This window comes from Callorhinus ursinus, unplaced genomic scaffold (assembly GCF_003265705.2).
Source record: "Callorhinus ursinus isolate GAN/ISIS: 27379988/994484 unplaced genomic scaffold, GSC_fseal_2.0 scaffold1, whole genome shotgun sequence".
In the NCBI taxonomy this organism is placed as follows: domain Eukaryota; kingdom Metazoa; phylum Chordata; class Mammalia; order Carnivora; family Otariidae; genus Callorhinus; species Callorhinus ursinus.
In genome coordinates, this window is record NW_027397063.1 from 39,152,072 (window position 1) to 39,178,314 (window position 26,243).

The 26,243-nt window shown below is 36.3% G+C and overlaps 1 protein-coding gene across 2 annotated transcripts in view; it reads right to left on the minus strand.

The window, feature by feature from the left end:
• Positions 1-5,456: 5,456 nt before the first annotated feature.
• Positions 5,457-26,243, minus strand: part of TOMM70 (translocase of outer mitochondrial membrane 70) — a 35,697-nt gene continuing 14,910 nt past the window's right edge. For both annotated transcript variants that reach the window (XM_073892647.1, XM_025873385.2), the window contains 10 exons: positions 24,443-24,569; positions 22,734-22,843; positions 19,520-19,668; positions 17,685-17,892; positions 14,908-15,042; positions 13,384-13,491; positions 12,411-12,527; positions 9,090-9,187; positions 8,407-8,529; positions 5,457-5,907 (listed from right to left, as the gene is read on the minus strand). In XM_073892647.1, the coding sequence (XP_073748748.1) occupies positions 5,754-5,907; positions 8,407-8,529; positions 9,090-9,187; positions 12,411-12,527; positions 13,384-13,491; positions 14,908-15,042; positions 17,685-17,892; positions 19,520-19,668; positions 22,734-22,843; positions 24,443-24,569 (1,329 nt within the window). In that variant the 3' untranslated portion in view covers positions 5,457-5,753. The remainder of the gene's footprint in view (positions 5,908-8,406; positions 8,530-9,089; positions 9,188-12,410; positions 12,528-13,383; positions 13,492-14,907; positions 15,043-17,684; positions 17,893-19,519; positions 19,669-22,733; positions 22,844-24,442; positions 24,570-26,243) is intronic.

Sequence of the window (26,243 nt, forward strand, 5' to 3'; positions counted from 1 at the left end):
AGGAAAAAATGGCGGGGGAAATTGGAAGGGGAGACAAACCATTAGAGACTATGGACTCTGAGAAACAAACTGGGGATTCTAGAGGGGAGGGGGGTGAGGGGATGGGTTAGCCTGGTGATAGGTATTAAAGAGGGCACATATTGAATGGAGCACTGGGTGTTATACACAATGAATCATGGAACACTACATCAAAAACTAATGATGTATGGTGATTAACATAATAAAATAAAAAATCTTTGGAAATAGTGTCTTCCTTTTGATGTTATTGGCAGAAGCATCTCAACTTTTTCTTTAACACTAACATAGTGTTATATTAATGTTTCAGATGGCAATGTGGTGATTCGGCAGTTTTATACATTTGTCAGTACTCATTGAGCTAAATGTAGTCTTAATCCCTTTTATTTCACTCATCCCATTACCCAGCTCCTCTCTGGAAATCATGTTTGTTTTCTCTAAGAATGTTTTTTTTTTTTATTAATCTCTTATCTTTTGAGAAATCATGCTATTTGTGTTTCTTATTTCACTTAGCATTATATCCTCTAGGTCTATCCATATTGTTGCAAATATCAAGATTTCATTTTTTTTTATGGCTGAATGATATTCCATTGTGTGGAATTACATACATACACGTCCATACACATATATATACTGCATCTTTTTTTTTTTTAATTCCAATATAGTTAACATACAGTGTTACTTTCAGGTGTAAAAATATAGTGATTCAACAATTCTCTACTCAGTGCTCATCATGATAAGTATACTCTTAATCCCCTTCACCTATTTCTCCCATCTTTTCCCCCCTCCGCCTCCCAAATCCCACCTTCCCCTTGGTAACTATTTCTCTTTAGTTAAGAGTCTGCTTTTTGGTTTGTCTCTGTTTTCTTTGTTGTTCCTCTAGATCTATCCATGTTGTTGCAAATGGCATGCTTTCATTCTTTTATGGCTCAGTAATATTCCACTGTATATATATACATTTTCTTTATTCATTTATCAATGAATAAATTATGCTTCCATAATTTGGATATTGTAAATAATGCTTCAGTAAGCATAGAGTGCATGTATCTTTTCAAATTAATGTTTTTGTATTCTTTGGTAAATACCCAGTAGTGGAGTTACTGTATCATGGTAATTCTAATTTTTTGAGAAAAACTCCATACTGTTTTCCACAGTGGCTACACCAGTTTGCATTCCCAACAGGGCAGGACGACTCCTTCTTCTCCACATCCTTGGCAACACTTTTGATTTCCTCTTTTTGATTTTAGCCATTCTGACAGGTGTGAGGTGGTAGCTCATTGTGGTTTTGATTTGCATTTCCCTGATGATTAGTGATGTTGAGATCTTTCCATGAGTTTGTTGGCTATCTGTATGTCGTCTTTGGAAAAATGTCTATTCGGGTCTTTTGCCCATTTTTAAGTGGATTATTTGTTTTTGAGGGGGTTGAGTTGTATAAGTCTATTTTTGGACATTAACCATTGGATATATCATTTGTGAATTTCTTCTCCTACTTAGGTTGCCTTTTTGTTTTGTAGATGGTTTTCTTCACTGTGCAAAAGCTTTTTATTTTGATGTAGTCCCAATAGTTTAATTTTGCTTTCCCTTGACTGAAGAGACAGATCTAGAAAAATGTGATTGCCAATGTCCAAGAAATTACTGCCTGTTTTCTTCTGTGAGTTTTACGGTTTCAGGTCTCACATTCAGGTCTCATCTTTAATCCATTTTGAGTTTCTTTTCGTGTATGGTGTAAGAAAGTAGTCCAGTTTCATTCTTTTGCATGTAGCTGTCCATTTTCCTCAGCACCATTTATTGAAGAGACTATTTTTTCCATGTTGTATACTCGCCTCCTTCATCGTAGATTAATTGGCCATATAAGGGTGGATTTACTTCTGGGTTGTCTATTCTGTTCCATTGATCTATGTGACTGTTTTTGTGCCAGTACCATCCTGTTTTGATTACTACAGCTGTGTAGTATAATTTGAAATCTGGGATTGTGATACATCTCCAGTTTTGTTCTTACGATTGCTCTGGCTATTCAGTCTTTTTGGGTTCCATACAAATTTTACAATTATTTGTTCTACTTCTGTGAAAAATGTTGGTACTTTGATAGGCATTGCATTTAATGTGTAGACTGCCCTGGGTAGTATGCACATTTTAACAAGATTGGTTCTTCCATTCCATGAACATGGAGTACTTATTTCTGCCATTTTGTTTCATCATTTTATAGTTTTCAGAGTACATGTCTTTCACCTACTTGGTTAAGGTTAATCCTAGCTATTTTATTCTCTTTGATGCAATTGTAAATGGGACTGTTTTCTTAATTTCTTTCTGCTACTTCATTATTAGTGTATAGAAGTGCAACATTTCTGTATGTTGATCTTGTGTCCCACAATTTTATTGAATTCACTTATCAGTTCTAGTCATTTTTCAGTGGAGTCTTTAGGGTTTTCTGTATATAGTATGGTGCCATCCACAAAAAGGTGACGTTTTACTTCTTTCCAATTTAGATGTCTTTTCTTTTTGCTGTGGCTAGGGCTCCAGTACTGTGCTGGACACTCAGAAGTATTGAGTGGATATCCTTGTCTTGTTCTTGATCTTTGAGGAAAAGCTCTGAGTTCTTCATCATTGAATGTTAGCTGTAGGTTTTCTCATAAATTGCTTTTACTATGTTGAGGTATGTTCCCTCTAAACCTACTTTGTTGAGAGTTTTTGTCATGAATGGATGTTGTACTTTGTCATGTTTTCTGGTGGCTGCCAGCATTCTTTGGCTTGTGGCTGTTATCACTCCAATCTCTCCCTGTGATCCCATCCTCTTCTCTTCTATGATTTCTCTTACAGGCATACTTGGGATTACATTTGGGGCTCACTCAGATAATCCAGCATAATCTTCCCATGTCAAGATCATTAATTGAATCAAATGTTCAAAGTTCATTTTTGCTATGTAAATTAACATTCACAGGTTCCAGGGATCAAGATGTGGGCATCTATCTTTCATGGGACCAATATCATTCTATCACAGTATGTTAAGGCTTGAAAATAGATCATTATTAAAGTTCTATCACTTTATTCACAAATCAGTTTTACAGAGGACTGAGGTTAGGATTAATTGCTCCCCCTTCTATGTTATTTCCTTATAAATATAGCAAAGAACCCAGTGTACCCAGGACGGTCTTATTACTTTTATACTCAAAAGTTTCTTGTTTTGTTAAACTATACGGTCCTCATGTTTGTAAACAGCCTTAAGATGATGACAGTTAGCTGAGATGTACTGGGACACTTTAAACTACAATTTGAGTTTCCAGAGGCCTGAAATTCTGTCTGAACTGTTTTAAAAGCAAAGCTGCTGCTTGTTGTTTTGGGATGTATTCCCTATTTATACCTCAATTAATAAAGGGTAGATAACTTCAGGCATCCCTTCTGAAACACTACAGAGTGGTTGCAAACTGTGATCAAAACTCATTGGTGAAACCAGTTTGAAGATCATGTTAGTCTCAAGGCTCAGGTCTGGTTGGCAAACTTCTAGGCTGCCATGCAAGCATGGGTAAGGCAAGTACAGGTAGAAATAAAGGAAGCTGGTTCTGCTAGCTCTTCTTAGAGCTTTGTTTCACCAGTAGGAAGGACAAATGTTCTCAGGGAACTCCACCATTCACACCAAAAACTTACTCTGCTTCATATACTAAACATGACCTATTTTCAGTTAGTTTGAGCCCACAAGAGAATGATTATGGTTTTACTCTGTACTATGACAAATGAATAAACTACCTATCTTATTTAAAGAACAGATAGAAAAGCTTGAATGTGATATTTATTTGGTGAATTTACATGTGAGGTCATTTACAAAAGAAAAGATACAGACAGATGCAGCTTTCAGTGCAGTTTCAAATATTTTTCAGAACAAGCAATAGTCCATGAGGATTTGGAATGATAGTATTGAATGGCACATGCTTCAGTTTCCTTCGTGTTTTTCTACCCAACCCCAAAGGGTAGAAGGGAGAACAGTAGAAGAAAATACCAGTGTTAATACAGCCATGCAAATAAAAACTTTAAGTCAGAGGTTATTCAGAGATGTAGAACATTTCTGTATTCAGGGGTTATGATAGTTGGTACATAATTTAAGAACTAAAATGGAGAGTTCTCAAACTTTTCCGTTATCCAAGCCATCTTAAATTGTCCCCGCTAGAGGCCTCCTCAATATTTTCCAAACTCTGACTTTGGAAGGGGTCATTTCTTATAGTTTCTAAGAAGATCGATAGCACTTGCAAACAAAAACCTTTTTGACTTCACTAGGATAAAGCACCCTCTTACAGAGGGGTACAATGTTCCTTTACTCCCCCCAAATGCAAACTCTTAGATCTCATTTCCAGAAGTGTAACCGAAGGCTTGCTTGCTCTTTTATTATACTCAGGACTTAAATAAACCCTTCCCAGCCCCAAATATCTCAAAACAAGAGATACCTTAAGAACACAACCCCTCTCCCACCAGAAAAATCCAGCATATAAACAAAAGGATGGTCTATAAAAGTGACAATTGGAAAAACAAACAAACCCCAAGTGATTTCTAAGTAAAAAGGTAAAGTAAGGAAAAAAAATCTGTTAGTATTCCTAAGTAAAGACCTGGACATGGGCAGTCAGGCCCTAGAGAACAAGGTTAGTTCAAAACTAAAAAGCATTCCACATTTCCTCAGCACCTTTGAAAATACTCGTTTAATATTCTTTAAGCACATGTAGCCATAGTTAAAGCACTAAACTTAACCACTTCAGGAAATACTATGCTTCTGGCTCCAAGACTTACATCCTTTTGGAACCTTTAATCACATTTTCTTCACTACAAATTTTAAGCTAATTAAACATTCCCACACATCACACTTCATCTTTATACACACAATCAACCTGAATTTTCTTTCAAAAATACACTATTAAATAGTGTACCTAATAGAGAAAATACCCACAGGCAATTTACAAACCCATTCCTATTTCATCTTACCTCTTGCCTGGTTACTCTCCTATTAATTTTCAGTCTTCCAGCATATATACCAGAGTATTTTGCTTCGGTGTGATTTACTGTATGAAAGCCAGCTGCTGTGGACTTTTAAGAACAATGTACATTATCCACTGGAGTTGAATGGGGTCAAAAGGCTTAAGTTCCCACTGAATCTAACCTTCTGCAGAATCAGAGGCATTGTGCATGCTGACAGTGGTTTAAAGGGTCTGTTTTGCTACCTTTAAAACAAAATCCCCATTAGTTTTGTTTTCTTAAAAAAAAACCCCAAAAAACTAAAAGGGATTAACTGAATCCAAAAGAAACCTATTTTACAGCACTTACTATGTTAATTTAAAAACCCACATGCTGTAAAATACATTACACACACACACACACACACACACACACACACACACACACACACACAATCACACAATCATCCAGAACATAACCCACCAACCTCCAAAAAAAAAAGTCAAATCAACAAATCAAAGTTTTTATTTGCATGGCCAATTATCATCTGTACTCTTTGCAACTTTAATATCCCTTTAACAGGTTCTAAGCTTTTGTTGCACAGGGAATAAAAGCTGCAACACTGCAAACTTCCTTCAACAGCCACTCCCACAACACCTAAACATGAAACATGTAACAAATGACAACAGCACAAATACTAAGTTCCACCATTCAACACAGTTCATGACAGTGTCTTTAGGGTTCAGTTGAAAAGGGAGTAGACTTCTAAAAAGAGGGTCATTCTCCTCCCTGCCCCCCCCCCCATTTTATAACGTTGGTGGTTTTAATCCATATTTCTTTGCAACTTCTGTCTGGGCATGGGCAGCATCACAGAGTGAGTACAGATGAGCCATCTCCATTTCCGATTTGGCCAGGTTAATAGCTTTGTTGAACATGTCAATGGCTTTCTCCATGTTTCCTCTAAAAGAACAATTTTAAATGTTTCACAACCAATAAGCATTTCACAGAATACAATGATGTTTCTGGCAGGCGAGAATTCTACCACTGAACCACCCATATACTACAATGACGTTTCTGACCACCCAGTTTTATGATTCTAAAAAAATGCTTCTGTATAAGAAACAAAATAGTGCCTAGCACATAGGAAGCACTCAATGAATATTAGCTACTATTATAAATACTGTGTACTTATACCTTTTGTAGTCTTTGTTTACAGATTAGAACAGTGAGACTAGAGAAATTAAATGACTTATTTAAAATTATAATCCTGTCTGGTTCCTAAATTCTGTGTTTCTATACTACATCATAAGGCTCCTTTAGAAAGCAGTGACATAACCTCAGAGAACATTACCAGTATTCAGGGGCCTTACCTTCACATCTGTGTGAACTCCGCTTCTTTCCCCTCATCTCTTACCACCATACTCCCGCCCCATGCACCTCTGCTCCGGTTACACAGGTTCCCTGGGGCCCCTGGCTCTCCTACCTACATATAATGCTCAGATGATTTATGGCATCTCTGCCTGACTCTATAATCAAACCCTCACTGTTCTAAGGCTCAGTTCAAATACAATATCTTCATGAAAAGTATCTTCCCCTTCTGTCCCCAGTCTTCCCATAGACATATTGTCATTCTATACAAGTCAGATGAATATATATTCATATTCTTACTACATCCTTAATAGACACTTCTCCATTCCCAGATCCTAGGTACAATGCCTGGTAATTAGTATCTGTTTTTTGAGTAAATAGATGAATATGCTTGGTCAAAAAAAAATAAATTTACCTCTCACAGTCTAGATGTGGTTAGGGTTTACATATTTGCCAAGAAGCAAGAGCTGTTTTAAGTTGTCTTACCCATGTATATATGCAGACCTGCCTGTAATCTTACAATAGATACTTATAAAGTTCCTACTATATGTATGCAGTTAAACTCAAGAAATACAACGGACCTCTGGGGTGACTGTACTTAACCTCCTACCACAATATATGGCTACATGAAAGACTTGTTTTTTAAAAAAAAACTTTTAAGAGTTCATGTTTGGGGGGCACCTGGGTGGCTCAGCTGGTTAAGCAGCTGCCTTCGGCTCAGGTCATGATCCCAAGATCCTGGGATCAAGCCCCGCAGCGGGCTCCTTGCTCAGCAGAGAGCCTGCTTCTCCTTCTCCCTGCCTGCCGCTTCCCCTGCTTGTGTTATCTCTATCTCTTTCTCTGTGTCAAATAAATAAATAAAATCTTAAAAAAAAAAAGTTCATGTTTGGTTATTAGATAGACAGTAGACTGGCTAAATCCTAGGATAATGAGCAATTTTATTTATTCATTTACATTCATTCATTTATTTGTAAGGCAGGATTTAGAATGGATTCCTTAAAGTATAATTAATATACCAAGAAAACCCATCAAAATGCATATCAGCGTTCTTAACCCAGGCTCTACAAATAACTATAGCTTTCCTCAAAAAAGATTAAGAACCAGTATCCCATCCTATCCTAGTGCAAGAATATTCACATTAACTGGCAAATAAATAATATTTACATGTAATTGTCACAAATTTCATCAGCCTATATATATATATTCTGCCCACTATGGAGCAAAGAGAGGACCCAGGAGGGGCTGAATGACAGGGAGTTAAGACAATCCCTATTGATTCCTAACAAGATCAGTTAACTTGGCAACAGTGAAATATAGGGGCTAATATCCTATTCCTACTACTGGATCGTCATGTAACTTTGTTAACCAGTTTGGGCATCAGTTTCTACATTCTTCAGTTAAACTAAAGATCATATAATCCCTACCTTTATAAGGACTGGGGTAAAGATCATTTGAAATAAAATTTGGAAAAATACCCAAAGTTCAATACCTAGCCTAGAGTACTCAAATGGACAGCAATGCGAGTATTAAGATGGTATACGACACTAAATTCTATGGCATAAACAGTAGTCCTGTTAATGGCGGCTCCCAAGTGCAACTCTGGATAAATATTTTCACAAAACAAGAGGTTATGAGCAGTGAAAGTTGCAAAAAATCTTATCTAGCTCCCTGACTTTTAAGAAAACTCATGGGCTCAGGGATGATGTTTCAACGTGTCCAGTTAATTGGCTGGTTGCTTATTTGTAGCAGAATCTAGATCTTCCCGTATTCTGGCAGGAATCCTTATGGTGCACTGCACTGCCTAAGTACACTGCAGGTATTTTTTCCTCCAACAGAAATAATATAGGTGAAAAGAGGAAAGAACACACAAGAGGTATTAGAGAAAGATCAAATTTTCTTTTCTAATGCAAAAGGAAAAAATGAAACAAGGCAAATCAAAGTTGTATAGTTTTGAGGGAAGCTTCCTTCAAAAGGCATGAATATATTAAGAATTTAGTGGATACTGACAACATATTTTGTAAAGAGAAGAATGAAAAGATAAGTATCTATGGAGCTGCCTTAAATTTCCTTAGAACAGACTATAGAAGTTACCTTTGCACTTCAATAGTTCCCATGGTTTCATATGCAAAATCACATTTATTGTCAATTTCAATAGCCTTGCTGATGAGCTCCAAACCTCTATCCAGATCTTGCTTCCACTGAAGCTGAAGTAAACTGCAAATGCAACAAGGCAGTCAGATGTAACTATGGCATAGTATCAATAGGAATACAAGCACACTTTCTGCCCTCAATGAATTTACAAGGAAAAACAATCTAAAACAGTACATAATCAGATTAGCATTTTTTTCAATTATATATTGGTTTTATAGTCCAAATTCCTTATTATGAAAAAAGTGTCCAAAGGTCTAGACTCTATTACTAACTTACCTTGCAAAGCTGACTTTTTTACTTTGTATAAAGTTTTTTTAAAATGAGAAGTACATAAGGACTGGAAAAACTAATTTTGATATAGCTAACATTTGACAGGATGTTCAGAACTGAAATCTTTAAAAGTAGAGTGAAAACAGTATATTTACCAACTGCTATATAAGAATGAAACATAAAATTTTAAATATTAACAATGAAGCATCTACAACATTAAGAAATTTGTCACTTACCTCACTGATACTTTCTATTAGTCCCCCCTTCCTTTCTTAATGACCAGAAGAAGTCCATCTTATTACATGCAAGATACACAGTTTCTTACAGAAACGGAGAACCATAAATATACATACCCTTTATGAACATATGTTGTGGCATTATCTGGTTCCAAATCAATACATTTATCATACATATCATCAGCTTTACCAAACTGTTGTTGATCTGTTAATGCCTATGTGAGGAGATACTTCAGTTATTAAGGTAACTGTCAACCTAAGCAATTAAAAGTATATTGTTTACTAATTAAAATTGACCTAACTTATCCATTATTACCAAGTTTAAATGTTACATCTTAATTATTATTTTTTTTTACAAAGCATTGTTATAAATATGAAATCTTAACTGTTCTTTCTTTTTGTCAGATGGTTACATACAACAGCAGATGATCTGGTATGGTGTAGACCAGAGAAAGTCCCACTCTTGGTGCCAGTTCTAATATCAGTTTCTCACAGGTACACTCATGTCACTTAATCATAATTTATCATACTATGTCATAAGGGACTTATTTTAAAGACAATACTCATTTGGAACAATAAATTCAGTTATGTGTTAACTGTTATCAGAGTCATTCCTTAAAAATGTTGATAGGAAAAAAAAAATGTTGATAGGAGAAAAAAAAAGCAGCTACTGTCAACTATTTTAGGGCAAATCCCATGGCAGAAATGGAACACTTGTTTATATGGATACCAGTTCACACTGAACCTAACTTTGAGACTTGGCCAGCATCTAAGCTCAAGCTTGAGAGTTACACTTGGGACGCCTGTGTGGCACAGTCTGTTAACCGTCTGCCTTCTACTCAGGTCATGATCCCAGGGTCCTGGGATCGAGCCCCGCATTGGGCTCCTTGCTCAGCGGGGAGCCTGCTTCTCCCTCTCCCTGCCGCTCCCCCTGTTGTGCTCTTTCTCTCTCTCTCAGACAAATAAATAGAATCTTAAAAAAAAAGTTACAGTATATCTATTTGTGTATATATAAAGTAACATACAGAAGTAAAAATCAAAAGAGGGGTCAAAGGATAGAAATTTTAGACTAGTAACATTAGTGCTGATAAGATGATAGCCATAGCTATTCTGAAGGCAGCATAGTGACAGGGAAAAATGCAATGAGAAAAGCTCTTAAGAGGTTGTACCTAATATTAGTTTAAAAGCTATGCAGTGAGGGCGCCTGGGTGGCTCAGCCGGTTAAGCGGCTGCCTTCGGCTCAGGTCATGATCCTGGAGTCCCGGGATCGAGTCCCACATCGGGCTCCCTGCTCGGCGGGGAGTCTGCTTCTCCCTCTGACCCTCTTCCCTCTCGTGCTATCTCTCATTCTCTCTCTCTCAAATAAATAAATAAAATCTTTAAAAAAATAAAAATAAAAAAAATAAAAGCTATGCAGTGGCCTTTGCTCTTTTAGCTGCTTACAGCAATCTGTGCCCCAAAAAAACCCTTCTGAATTTCATTTCAGTGATGAGGATGGTGCTGTCACTTTCTGGTTTGTTCCTAATCAGACATAATGCATAAACCCAAGTGTACTTATTCAATAAAAATGTCCTACAATTATAATGTGTGTCCTATTTTAACTCCTATGCATTCTGTAAAATTTTACATCACACATGCTTTCACAATTAGTGTGTAGTCAGCCACCAGTGTTTCATTTTTTTATTATCACCATTCTGTCTAGAAATTTTAAAACAAATATATCATTTCAAACTCAATTTAAAGAATTTTTGGGTTGTACTTCATACCCTAGAATCTCAATTCTTAACAATGCAGTGATATTAAGACATTTTTTTCTTCTTAAGAAAAAAAGATTTTATTTTAGAGAGAAAGCACGAGCAGGGGGAGGGGCAGAGGGAGAGAGAAAATCTCAAGCAAACTCCACGCTGAATGTGGAGCTCAACACAGGACCTGATCTCATAACCTGAGCCAAAATCAAGAGTCAGACGCTCAACTGACTGAGCCCCCCCAGGTGACCTGATATTAGGACTTCTAAAGAACAGATCCAACATAAGCCAATCTTATCATATCCCGCTCAAAAAAAAGTTATACCCTGTGGTACTTATAACTCGACCAAAGAATGCATGGAAGAAATTAAAAACAAAACAACTTTCAGAAAGGTAGGTGTCTACCCCAGATGGTCATTTTATTTATTTATTTTTTTTAAATTTTATTTGTCAGAGAGAAAGAGAGTAGGAGTGGGGGAGTGGCAGGCAGAGGGAGAAGCAGGCTCCCCACTGAGTAAGAAGCCTGACGCGGAACTCGGTCCCAGGACCCTGAGATCATGACCTGAGCCGAAGGCAGATGCTTAACCAACTGAGCCACCCAGGCGCCCCAGATGGTCATTTTTAAATGTTTCCTATTTCTGTGATGTTTGGGGTAGGGGGAAAACATTTCTTTGGAATAAAAAAGAGTAAGAGAAGATATTATACAGCATACTGAGATACCTGGCTTATGAATATACCAAAAGCAACTTTCTCAAAGACTAAGAGAGAAAACAGTCATTCCGAGATCATTTACTTAGAGAAAAAAGTCTGTGGCTATAAGAAGCTAACCATTTTCATTTAAATGGATGACTTAAAATTAGTAAGTTTTCAAAGACTTTAGACTACAATTAAAAAGTGAAAATAACTTAAGTGTACATTCTACTTTCCACACCTTCAATCCTAAAGCAAGGAAAGGTTCAGGATTTGGCAAACCACAGAGAAATTAAAATGAGCCTGTCAAAAGGACAGTGATCTAAACAGGAAGAAAAACCTTCCCATGACATTCTTCCCACCAATTGCACAGAGTAAATTTTCCTAAGGTAATTAACTTCTGCAAATCCAATCCAAATGAACACTTGAGGGAAATGCTTGACTTTAGCTTCCCCACGCTGAGTTTAGGGCCAGGGTTTTCAAACTGTATTAACATAGGAGTCACTCCTAAGGTGATTCAAAACACCATTTTGGAGGCAGGAGAATTGTAATCGGAACAAAACCATTTGTGTTCACAGAAGCTGCAACCAGGGAAGCACTGTTTTCTAATTTCCATACTGAAATTCAGCATACAAATGCAGTTCTTTAAAAGGACTGGAAACTGGGGCCCTGGCTGGCTCATTCAGTGGAGCACACAACTCTTGATCTTGGGGCTGAGTTTGAGCCCCATGTTGGGTGTAGAGGTTACTTCAAAATGAAATCTTTAAGGGGTGCCTGTGTGGCTCAGATGGCGAAGCATCCAACTCTTGATTTTGGCTCAGGTCATGATCTCAGGGTTGTGAGATCAAGCCCTGTATCGGGCTCTCCTGGGCATAGAGCCTGCTTGAGATTCTCTCTCTCCTCCCTCTCCCTCTGCTCCTCCCCCACCTCTAAAAAATAAAATACAATCTTAAGAAAAAAAAAAAGGACTGCCAACTGAAAAAATAGGAAAAATCACATTTACCTGAGCATATAGTGCATAGCCTTCAGCACACCTTGGAAATTTCTTTATGACCTCTTCAAAACCTTTCATAGCCGCTTGGATTTGTGAAGAATTGTTTCCTGTATATGCCTGGCGATACTGTTTAAAAAAAATCAAAACAGTCCTGTCAAATCAAGAACTCAAAACCTCATGGAATTTAACATATTACAAAAGTCACACAAAATAACATAAATATTTCCAGAAAAGCAGGTGATTTGTTAACCTAATTTGCTGCATCTAAAAGGGTTCCAAGGAAATATCTCCAGAGCAGGGATCCATAGGCTATGTACAACTATGACTTCATTGCCATTATACAATTTCAAGATGTTCAATAGTCTAGAAGAAGGCATACTAACTTGTAAGAAGTTAACTTTGCATATAAATGCATATTAAATCTAATATAATTTATTACTTTACCAAAGTTACTATTAAGCTTCACCTAATAACATTTTTATCCATAATATAAATGTGCTCGTGACCAATTTCTTTAAAAAGTCTTTTAGGACTCAGGCTATAGGGTTAACTGGAAGTACCTCATTTCACTAAAAATGAATTTATTTTACCTGATTTTCAGCTTTGTGTTTCTGAATATTAATAGGGTGAGATGAGAGAGCAGTTATGTGGTATGACTGAAGAGTATTTCCTCAAAATGCTTTTGTTTTTTTGTGCTAGCTTATGGTAGAAAAGCAGGGAGAACAGTGCTGTTTAGGGGAGCATGAAATCAGGGAGAAACATCTATCAAGATGAACTCAAATAAAACATCCAGAGGAATACAGAAGCAATTAATTCCTCATTTAGCAAATACACTTCTATTACCCTAAACACATTTTTCCCTTGTAGTCATCCTTTGGGGGAAAAAGAGATGATGGTTTTGTAGACAATGAGATACTTATTTTTGTTAACAATAGGAAATAGAAATGATGTTTAGGAAAACACAAAATAAAGTAGAACCTACCAATGCAAAACATTTCTGAGCTTGTGCCAGAGCTGACTCAGGTCTTAATCTAATACATTCATCAAAATCTGCCACTGCTTCTTCAACTTGATCAAGCAGTATTTTCAGCTAAGAAGAAAAAAAACAAAAACACACACACACACACACACACACACACACACACACACAAATATACACAATTCAAAATAATAGGTGCACCGGTTAAGTACAGTGTCTCTTACCACAGTTTAGCATCATGCTATGCATGTAGTATTCAATATAGAATTACTTTCTAGAAACAGTGAACTAGAAAATCTTATCATTTAAAGGAAAGATTCTAGGGGCGCCTGGGTGGCTCAGTTGGTTAAGCGGCTGCCTTCAGCTCAGGTTATGATCCTGGGGTCCTGGGATCCAGCGTCCAGCTCCCTGCTCGGCGGAGAGCCTGCTTCTCCCTCTCCCTCTGCCTACCACTCTGCGTACTTGTGCTCGCTCGCTCTCTGTCAAATGAGTAAATAAAAATCTTTAAAAATAAAATAAAATAAAGATTCTAAAACTATTAACCAATTTTTTCTAAAGCACTATTAGAGGGCAACCTTCTTGGGTCCCCTCCCTCCTCGGGAGCTTTGTAGGATCACTTTGCTATCGCTCAATAAACCTCACTTTGCTGTCTACCAAAAAAACCAAAAACTCCCATTAGAAACCCACCATTTTTGTACTGCAGTTTTGGTCACTCTTAAGCAAGAAACCTGTTCTAGAAAACTGAACATCTCTGTACTTTAAAAATTTCAAAGCGGATCAAACATCAGTAATTACCTTTCTTTTTTTTAGAGATTTTTTTATTTGAGAGACACAGGGAGCATGGGGGGGAGGGGCAGAGGAAGAAGCAGACTCCCCACTGAGCAGGGAGCCTGATATGGGACTCGATCCCAGGATCCTGGGATCATGACCTGAGCCGAAGGCAGCTGCTTTTCTGTTATTCTATGGATAGCCTATACATTCCACCCTAATGCATTTCAAGAAGCCATCCATGTTCAACAGATAATAAAGCCATGTGTTCCCTAGATGAGGCTGATACGGAATGGCTTTCATCACTACATCTCTTTACTAAAAATCAAATATGCATATTAGAAAACTCCATTCAGAAGAGATTTTTTTGGTACTATTTGGATAGTCCAGGACAAAATTTCCTTACACCAAGAAGCCCACAGAAATCACCCTGTTGATTCTAGCATTAACTTAAAATGTCCAATATATGTTTCAATGTCACTGAAAACCTAGGAGCCAGAAAACACCTGAAAACCAAACTTGAACAGGCAGGCCAACATTTGTAGGCTTCTTTCTCCTTTTTTTTTTAATCAGCAAATACCAAAACTCAAAGGACAAATATTTAAGATGGGACTGAATAAATGCCAACCAAACTATAAAACTATACTTTGTTCACAGCTATCAGAAGTGATACAAAGAAACCTGTGACAACATTCTCAAAAATTAGTACCATATTCCTCAATCCAAAGGTCAGAACTCTTGATAAGAAAATAAATTTACCTGTCCTCGGTGGTGATAAACATCTGCATTCTGAGGGTCAATGTCGGCAGCCATGTTAAAATCCTGAGTAGACAGCAGAGGCTGCTGCTGCTGCATGTACATACTGCCTCTTTTGATGAGAGCATTTGCTCGAAGCTACAGAACCAAAATGAGAAAAGGTTTGTCATGACTAGAATTGTTTTTTTAAAAAAAATAACAGCTTTATTGAAGTTTAATTCACACACCAAAAGCTCATCCTTTAAAAGTGTACAAGTCATTTTTAATATATTCACAGAACTGTGCAACCATCACCACTAATTCCAAACATTTCCATCACCCCCAAAGGAAACCTCATACACATTAGCAGTCATTTCCCATTTCCTCCCTAATCCAGGCCCTGGAAACCATCAATGTACTTTCTATTTCTACAGATTTGTATGTTCTGAACTTTTCACAGAAATGGAACTGGACATGTGGCCTTTTTGTGTCTAGCTTCATTTAACATAAGGTTTTCAAGGTTCATCTATGTCATACCATGTGTCAATACTTCATTCTTCACTATGGCTGAATAATCATTCTATTGTACAGATATACCACAATTTATCTGTTCATCAGTTGAGGAACATCTGAGTTGCTTCCACTTTTTGGCTATTATGAATAACACTGCTATGAACATTCATGTACAAGTTTTTGTCCTGATATATATATTCAGTTCTCTTGGGTATATACTTTATATACTTTAGAGGGGAACTGCTGGGTCATAGGGTAACTCAATATATTTAACTTTTTGAGGAACTCCCAAACTAATTTCCAAAGGGACTTTATCATTTTACATTTCTACCAGTAATATGTGAGAGTTCCAATTTCTCCATATCCTCACCAATACTTTTAATTGTCCATCTTTATGATTATAGCCATCTTGGTGGGTATAAAGTGATACCTCATTGTGATTTTGGTTTTCATTTCCCTACGGTTAATGATGCTGAACATCTTTTCATATTCTTATTGGCCATTTGTATATATTCTTCGGAGAAAGTCTATTCAGATTTTTGACCTATTTTTAAATTGGGTTCTATTGTTGAGTTCTGTATATATCCTGGATAAAAGCACCTTATCGGATACATGATTTGTGAATATCTTCTCCCATTCTGTAGAGTGTGGCTTCTCTTTCTGGATGGTGTCCTTTTAATTACAAACGTTTTTAGTTTTGATGATTTTCGTACTGTTGCCATATCTAAAGTATCATTGCCTAATCCAAGGTAAAGAAGATTTCCTTCTAGGTTTTCTTCCAAGAGTTTTATAGTTGGAACTTTTACATTTAGGTTTCTAATCCATTTTGAGTTAATTTTTGTACAGGGCATATGACAGTCATCATTATTACTTGCCATTAAAACAAAAAGTCATGGTCATGAAAACAAGAAATAGGTTTCTTCTCCAAAAAATTTTTTTGAGCAAAAGTACACATAAATTTTCTTTCAATGAAACAAATAAGAATGCCCCCACAATTATAAAAACAGAACATATTTGTAATTAGTAGGAAATAAAATTAAAAATCGTATTACGAGTGTATCTTCAATTTGAAAACCTCATTTTGAAAGGAACTTTTAACGAACAGTCATAACGCCTTTTGTTTACAAGAGGTTAAGGTAGTTTATTAACAAATACTTAGGCCTTGAAAACAACTTTTCCACAAAATACATGAATGATTCATTTGGAGGTGAAATAAGCCGGAATTCACTTAATTCAGTGAGGAAACAGGCCACAGAGATATTAACTAGTAAGGCATACAAATCATCTATCCGATAAGGTGCTTTTATCCAGGATATATACAGAACTCAACAAGAGAACCCAATTTAAAAATAGGTCAAAGATCTGAATAGACTTTCTCCGAAAAATATATACAAATGGCCAATAAGAATATGAAAAGATGTTCAGCATCATTAGCCATAGGGAAACGAAAACCAAAATCACAATGTTAACTAGTAAGTTAATTGGTAGCTAAGCTCTGTCTTATTAAAACACTGAGTAGAAGGCGCATATAATTCAGATCCCCCTAAATCTTAATTATGAAAATAATTATGTACACCTAAAAAGCTGTTCCACCCACACAACTATAGAAACTTTTGGTATATTTCAGTATATCTCTATATCATATTTTTAGAACCCATTTTTTTAATTCATGTAACATAGAATCTTTCAGATTATTAAATGTGTTTATTTTATTAAATGTATTTTATCTACTACCTATTGCATGTTATTTACAGTACTACCTATAGCATTGCTGTATCACCCTTCCCCTGATCTAAATATAGTCTAATACAGTAGGCAGTGGCTTTAAAAGGAAGCTGAAGTTACCAGATGCCATAGAAAAAAGACAAAAATTCCTTTTCTGCCTAAAGATAAACATCACTGATATTTACATTTTTCACCGCACCAAATCATCATTAGGTGTAGTTGCTTCCAAAATAAAAACAGCCTTTTGGAAAATGGCAGCTGCAATGTGAAAAACTTGGCAAAACCTGTAATACAAGCCCCATTTTTTTAATTAATTCTTTTCACACACACACACACACACACATTTTATTTTTTTATTTTTTTAAAGATTTTATTTATTTGAGAGAACGAGATAGAGAGCACGAGAGGGGGGAGGGCCAGAGGGAGAAGCAGAATCCCTGCTGAGCAGGGAGCCCGATGCGGGACTCGATCCCAGGACTCCAGGATCATGACTTGAGCCGAAGGCAGTCGCTTAACCAACTGAGCCACCCAGGCGCCCCCCCCACACACATTTTAAAATGTACCTTCACATTAGCTTCTTTCAAACTGATGACCTTATCTAAATCTGGTTTGGCCGCAGTGGCATTGCCAATAAGCAGGTAAAAGGTGGCTCGTAGTAATAATGCTTCTGCCATGTATTTGCCTTGAGCATCTATTTCTTTTGAGCATTCACTTATTATTTTGTCATAGTTTTCTTCTTCCATATACTGTTTGGCCCTTAAATATCCAGAACTGAAAATAAAAATGAACATAGGAAATTATTTACTATGAAAGGATCAAATGCTGAAACTTGCCACACTTAGTATTACTAGAGTTAAGCAACTGTCCACTTCCCCTTAACATTCCAGTGTAGGACTGGAATTTTTCTTGATGTCTTGGAAAAAGGTTAACAGAGTCAACAGCAGAAACCTAGGGTTACTGCCCAGGCTTTGGCATTTATATGTGATAAAAGATGAGCTAATGACTGACTGATCTGCAACATGGACAAGGATCTGGTCTTATTCACCTTCATACATATGGCACACTGATGTCACTCAATAGTTATTTTATGATCAACAGAAAGAGAAGAGAAGAGATAATTAAGTTTAGGTGACAGAAGCCAAGGGAAGAGACATGACCCAATCTGTACTTGGTAAAGAACACTCTATGTTGTGGAAAACGCACTACAGAAGAGCAAGACTGGAGGCACAGAATTATCTGAAGGGCTCTCATCCAGAAGCTGTTTCACCTAAATAAACAGACCTAGAATGAAGAGGTGGAAATATCAAAGAAGCAAATTTAAAGGAAGATTCTTCTATTAAGAGGGGGCATTAAAAAAACACACCCTTTCCTACTTTTTAAAATACAGTGGCCACAACATCATTATTCTTATAAGATGATAACTTTTATTGAGGATGCTTGTAGAAGGGATTTTTTTTGACCTGAAAAGGAAATTTATACTAGCTAACCTCTAAGGGGTCTTACAAATACAAGGCTGCATAAGTTAGGATATATTTTCTCATTTCATTTGTTATATATCCTGAGTACAGAAAACTGGCAAGTAACTTAGGCTGTATCAGTCAAAATCTTGTGAACTCTCTTAATTTATCTTAATTAATAATTACATTCTAATATTCCCTGCATTTTAACTTCATTGTAGATTTTCTAGCAAGGACTATTCCCTAACCTGAAGAGGAAATTATTGGCATTATCTTAAACATTTACTTCTCAACTACATTTTCTGAAAAGACTGTGTATCAACTAACTAAAATTTGAATATGTTGGTACAATTATGCATAGTATCTTCCCTTAAAAGGTGGCCAACAATGGTTGAAAAATTAGGAGATACAAATCAAAAGCAGTGTTTCCTCAAACTTTCCAATATGCTATAGATGCAAATCTATGCTTTGCTACAGGAACAATACTCCCATTTTTCCAGAACTCATTAAAAGATGGCATGTTGGTAGTAATAGTGAACCTTCTCTTAGAAAGGAGAGCTAGTTTTAATACCAAAACACAATATAAATGGATAAGCAGATTAGGTGACTTATATACCACATCACATCACTTGATCTCCAGTTGTAAACACAGCATTTTGTACTTTGGTTTCAATTCTCTATAGAAGCAAACACAAGAAGCCCAAAGAATGGGTGGGCAAGCAGAAAACAAAGAAAAAACTCCAAAGAAAGTCACTCTTCAGGGCACTCCTAAGCACCTCATAGTTTATAAACCTCCCTGCACTAAAACATTTGGATGTTGAGCTACATGATACTTTTCAAGTTAGTGCCCCTGTTCCAATATAGTCAACCACTCTACTCACTGGGAATCCTCTTGAGAATATCATGTAGGACTATACAGATACTATGCTTGATACACTTACTTTTCTTTAACTTCTGAAGCCTCTCCTTCTTTGTCTTTATCTTCATCAGACTTCTCTCCTTTAAGCATGGGCTGAGAAATTATATCATCCGTGAAAGAGCTGAAGTAAGATTTGATAAACTGTGGAGATGGCATCAGAGGTTCACGATTCTGAAATTTAATCATGTTTAAATATATCAAAATGAGAAAACACTGACCAAAGAAGCAGGTACATTAGTACAACAGTGAGAATGACTGCTGTAAAAACTGGAATCTCATTCTCAAACTTAACTGAAGAATATTAGGCTCCAAACCACAGGACAGGACAAGAGATTGTGGAATAGGTAGAGTTACCCATCCCAGCTGTTCAAAGCAGGCTTTAAATGACACCTCCCTGGGACTCCTGGGTAGTGCAGTTGGCTAGGCATCTGACTCTTGGTTTTGGCTCAGGTCATAATCGCAGGGTCATGAGATCGAGCCCCACATCGGGCTCTGGGCTGAGCGTAGAGTCTGCTTAAGACTCTCTTTCCTTCTCCCTCTGCCCGCCCCCCCAACACACACACACACGTGCACTCAAGCTCTCAAATAAATAAATAAATAAATAAATAAATAAATAAATAAATAAATAAATATTAAACGACACTTCCCCTCTCCAAAGATGTAACGTATCAAGAACCCCTAGGACTACTCACTAAAAGTTAAAAAGGTGAAATGTGTAACACAGGAGGCAAATAGCTAATGAGTTAAAAATTATCTCCTTCTGGTGCGCCTGGCTGGCTCAGCCAGTACAGTGTGTAACTCTTGGTCTTGGGGTTGTAAGTTTGAGTTCCACACTGGGTGCAGAGATTACTTAAAAATCAGATCTTAAAAATAAAAATGTAATAAAAAAATAAAAATTATCTCCTGCTGGTCTCTGTCCTAGAAGATCAGCATCTTAATTAACCATTCAAGACCACATCTTACACAGGTGCTGTAATGTTAAGTCCATTTACCACAGGCTTTCATCTGTCCTCTAATGGTACTGCATCTGAAGATCTCCATGATAGTAAGTGCCACTGAAAGTCTGAATGAAATCACATTTCTTATTTAAATTACCACTTTTGACATGGCAACCTGATTCATAATTATAGAAGTATTTTATTTCTCCTTTTAGTCTGATTAGGATAAAGTTTTAAAGAAGGTAGAGGGAATAACACGGCCATAAGGCTCTTACCATATATTTTGGATCCTTTAGCTTAAAAATTTAACCAAAAGATTTTTAAATTGAAATATGATATTTTAGATTGTATGCGCAACAAATACCATTTCTGTTATTTTGATAGATTTAATGCCTTTGTATTGGAAGGAGGGGGGAAAAAAGGGAATTTGGCTTTGTAAGTAAATGACCTAATCTAGGATAGATGAGATTGGGAAAGAAGACAACAACAGGAAATCTAAGGGGAAACCTGTATTTTTTTGGAAGAGATTCAATGTATTAATTTAGGATTATACAAGTTAATATTTTAAATCAAATGGTCACCCATCAAGTGAAAAGTCTGCTTAACTTCAGTATTTCACTGAAGACTCTGCATAGGAATATACAGTGGCAATCATTTGCCACTTTAAATAGCAGTCACTGAAGGATAAGTAAATCATTAATGTCTTTTAGTTTACTATTTCAGCTTCGAAAAGGCACCTCCCAGCCTTCCACAAAGAATTACAAATTTAAAATGAAAACAATATAAGTAATGGACTTAAGTATCAAAGGAACAAGACACAAATTCTAGCTCTGCCATTTATTAGCCATGTGACCTTGTACACGTCATTTTCCATTTTCTCATCTCCGAAATGGCAATAAAAATACTTGCCTTATTTATCTTACAGGGTTGTTGTAAAAATAAAAACAATAATGTAAAAAAGTCTTTTGTGATTTTGTGCCACAAAAGTGGCATACAAACAGATTAGAAAATATAAGTGGAGAGGCATGTGGCTGGCTCAGTTGGAAGAGCATATGACTCCTGATTGGGGTTGTGAGTTCGAGCCCCATGTTGGGTGAAGAGATTACTTAAACAAATAAAAACTTAAAAAAAAAAAAAAGAAAATATAAGTGGAAACTGATTTGGAACCTATGTAAATGTAGGTTATCTTATATTTTTCTTACGACCCCAGAAGTCCAACCAGTATAATCACTCAACAATAACATTATATAAATATACACAAGGAAACGAGGCTCCTTTGAGGTTGTGAGACTATTACATGGTACTTACAGTGTTTTGAGGAACCCCTGTTCTAGGAAATGATCAAGGGAAAAAAGGGTTCCAGAGTTTAAAGAGACTGAGAACAACTACAGCTACATTCCTCTTGGAGATTCACAATATATCCTAGCACATCAAAGTCCTGCAGTGAAGAAACCCGTTTTAACTGTTTAACTCAGTGAATATTCAGGAGTGCAAAATTAAAAAAACATACAGCTTATTAAAATCAATTTAAGAGAAAAGTTATTCTTAAAGAAAAAAGGAACAATTAACTCGACATTACTGAAGTTTAGCAAAAAATCTCCAGTGAAATTTAATGATGCCTGTGGTAGTCCCATGGCATCTACTATATCCCTCCATGACACTTCACCATATCATGACTTTTACACTTATTAATGGTCTCTCTCACTAAATTGTAATTCTGTAAAGGCAAGGACCATATCTACCCACCCTTCTAAAATTGCTTTGTTCAATAAATGTTTCTTGAATTAAGTCATCTGTTACAGACTGCCTAAAACCAGTGCCAATTTATATATTATATCTTTAAAAACTTTAATGATATAGACAGGAGTTGGCAAATTTTTCCTGTAAAAGACCAGAAAGTAAGTATTTTAGGCTTTGCAGGCCATACAGTCCCTGTCACAACCACTCCACTCTGCTGTTTTAGCTTAAAAAGCAGCCTTTTTAAAAACAATGTCTGAGGGCAGTGTTCCAGTAAAACATTACTTAAACAAACAGGTGGCAGACTGGATGTGGCCCATAGGCCTTGTTTGGTGACCCCTAATATAGATGAATTCTTTCAGTATCCTCCAGATACCATACTGGATATAGCCTACATTCTTATTTTGAAAAGATAAGCCACAAAAGCCCAAGATCACAGGAAAAGAATATAATCCAGATCTAATTTCAGTTACCATTACTATCATATCCAAGTTTAAGCAGTGTAAATTAAAAATGACCCTTCATAATGTATACTCCCTCTATCGACCAACTCAGACTTACCTTGTATTTTTCTTTGGCTTTCTCTTTTCCAAGAAGTTTAAGAACCTTATCAGCTAACAGCATGCTTTGTTGATTTTGGAACCCTTCTAGTATACACACAGCAGTGACATCTAGAAATGATGGAAAAAATAAAAGTATAAAATTATTGCAAAGATGATCAGCAGCATCAAATGGGCACAATATTACCACAGAAAGCCAAACCAAACTGATAGCCTGATGTAGCTATCAATTTTATTTCCAATAAATTGATTCTGTTCAACATTTAGTTTTATATACTCTATAACCAAACTCAAAGCTCAGAAATTCCACTTCTCTGGTTATTCGCTTTCCTCACCTGTGAAATCCAAGGGACTATACTGCATGGTTTGTGATGTTTCTCACCACTCTCACATTCTACATAGTAAATAAACAAGGAATCCAGGAAGATTCTCTTCTGGCCAGTACCTAGAGGCCAAATCAGTGAAATGTGGCTCTCTCATGTCTGATTCTTTTTATAGGCCTCAGAGTTATTCCTTGTGTCCAAAGCCATCTGACCAAGAGTTCTCAATTAAATCTGCTGCAAAATACCATTTTCATCTGGTTATGCCACAGCTCAAAATAAGGTGGTTTCACATTTAAAAGATCAGTGGTTCCTTAAACTCTCAACCTTTCAGAATACTCAAACACTAGCTGTTCCCACTCTTTCTGAATTCAGTTTCTGAAAATTCCAAACCCTCCAAACAAGTCAATTGGCTGTGTGTTCCTCTGATAACCTGGCTAATGCCAATATCAATGTCTTTTCCCCATCCCATTCCTCCTACCTAAAATCCACTTAACCTCCTTTCTACCAATTATTAACTGTTAGTAACTTCAAGTGCTGGCTGAAAACTCAGAATTCTCTTTTCCAAAGCAACCATCCTTCCGCCCACAACCAAAGTACACGACACAACAAAACTTCAAATTTTTCTAAAACATTCTCTAAACCATCCTCACTTGGTAATCCAGATTTTAAAAATAAAATGGTTTTTTCCTTTTAAATAATGTTACTTAAAAAAATAATTATGGCAAAATCTGATTATTGATTTTAGCAGAATTAGCTTGTCTAAATCACACTTTGGTTTAGCCCCATGTCACCTACAAAAACGTACTTTAAAAGCCAATGGCCTATATATTCTAATTGAAGTTTTGGAAGCAAATATGGCCAATTAGAGACCGCAGAATATTTGCAGTATTTACTGAGAATGGCAAATTCACTTGATGCTTTGTACCAACTACTACACAATTTCCAATCGGGTATAAAATCATGTTTGAAAATATCAAGAGCAAAAACCAAATGTTTTCTTTAATGATTCATCTCAAAATTATTTCATATTTATTTAGGATAATCACTGAAAATATGTAGATTCTTAGCAACACTATCACTTACCTAAAACCTATTTTCTGGTATCTTATTCATGGAATTACACTGAGGCTCATTAATTGCCAAGTTAAAAATGTATGGGATGTAAACTTCAAATCTTAATACTAACTTAATTCCATAACTGAGAAGAGAGACAATACTTAAGTATCAGCAATCTCAATTTACACTAGAAAACAAATTCTCAGGTGGGGAAGAATCTAACTTTTAAATACAAGTGATTTCTCTACTCACAAGCAGAGTTTCATATAAATTTACCAATGACTACAAAGCCTTTAGTAATTTTCACATGTAAACACAAAAATACCCTCACCTTCTAAACATTCCTTCTTATTGTCTAGCTTCTCGTGGGCTTTTGCACGTCTAAAGAGAGCTTTCACATATTTGGGATTAAGTTCAACAGCCTTTGTACAATCTTGTGCCACCTCTTTCCATTTTTGCTGTAATTGAAAGTATTAAAAAAAGTCACACTAAAGGAAGCACTGTTCAAGAGAAATCAATTTTGGAAACTTAAGAGGCTGAGTATTAAGAGTCCCATAACACACAAAAATATTCCCAATACATAAAGAGTTAATATCCACAATATATTATAACAGCTGATATAAATACCTGTAATAAAGAAAAGCAACCTGATTTTCAAAAACAGGCAAAGTACCTACTTAGGTGATCTTTCTACCACAAAATCTACAAACCTACCTGCATCTCTGTGCTCATATCATTTCCTTCTCTGCTGTTAAAAATGAGGAAGTGCCCCTCTTCATCAAAGGCTACCCCTCTACTTATGATCTGGATCCATACTGTCCCCACTTCAAGGACTTCACTCTTAGCTATTTCTCCTCTGCATCAACCTACATCTCTACTGAAGCATTCCCATGAGCATAAAAACACTCATTCTAGTTAATTTTCCAACTTTTAAAAAATCCTCCTTTGATTCCATAATTCCTTGCAGCTACTACCCCATTTCTCAGCTCCTCTTTATTGTGAAACCTCCAAAGAACAGCCACTCTACTTGATTTCTGCCTACCTCAATGTGGGCTCCTTCTCAATTTCCTTTGCTTAAATTCTTCCCCTCCACCTGAGTCCTACAAGTGGAACACTCTCGGCCTCATCTCTCCTCTTTCTCCCTAGGTGATTACATCTATTGTCCTGGCATTATACAAAATCTAAAATTCGATGGCTCTCAGATTTGTCTCTTTAGCCCAAACCACTCTCCTTAAAATAGAGACATTTCTAATTCAACTTCTACTTAGCTGTCTCACTCCTTGCCCATTCTACCATTAACATTCCTGCTTTTCTTTATCCTTCACATCCAATACAACAGCAAGTTGTTGGTCTCAGCTTTCTTTCATGTTTTACCTAGGCTACTACAACAGCATCCTTATTTGGTCTCCCTGTCTCCACTCTTGCCTCTCTTTAATATATTCTTGACAGAACACTGAAAGCAATTTTAGAGGATGTTCCTGCCCTACTTAATATCCTTAAGTATTTCCCATTACAACCAGATTCAAATCCAATTTCCTTACCTTTGCAAGGCTTTGTCTCATCTGCCCTCTGCTACCTCTCCAGTTGAATCTCTATACTCCAGGATCCTTTATAATCACACCAAACTCTTTTCCTGCCTCAGATCAATTACACATACGGTTTCCTCTATTTTTAACACCATCTTCTCTACTGTTTTATGTACCAACTCCACCTCCAGTCATTCCTCTATTATAGATCAGGTTAATTCTTTAAGGCATTTATGAAAATGTCATTTAGTGGTTCATTGTTTAGTTATCCTTGAACTCTATGCATAACTTTTGCTTTTATAAACCCAGCTCGTACTATAATAACCTTCTGTATAGGAGATGGTCCATAAAATTTGAACAAATAAATGCGGAGAATACAATTGCCCAATAACCACAGAAAAGGATGGTCAACTTTAGCAACATCTTAAGTGTAAATTAAAACGAGAGACAGTATTTTTCTCCTACCAGAATGGCAAATATTATTAAGACTGATAATGTAAGTCAGTGAGAACGATAGAAAACAAGCATGTTCATATATTATTGTTTGGAGTAGGTATTGATACAATTTCTTTATATTTCCATTTCTTGAATTTTATCCTCCCAAAA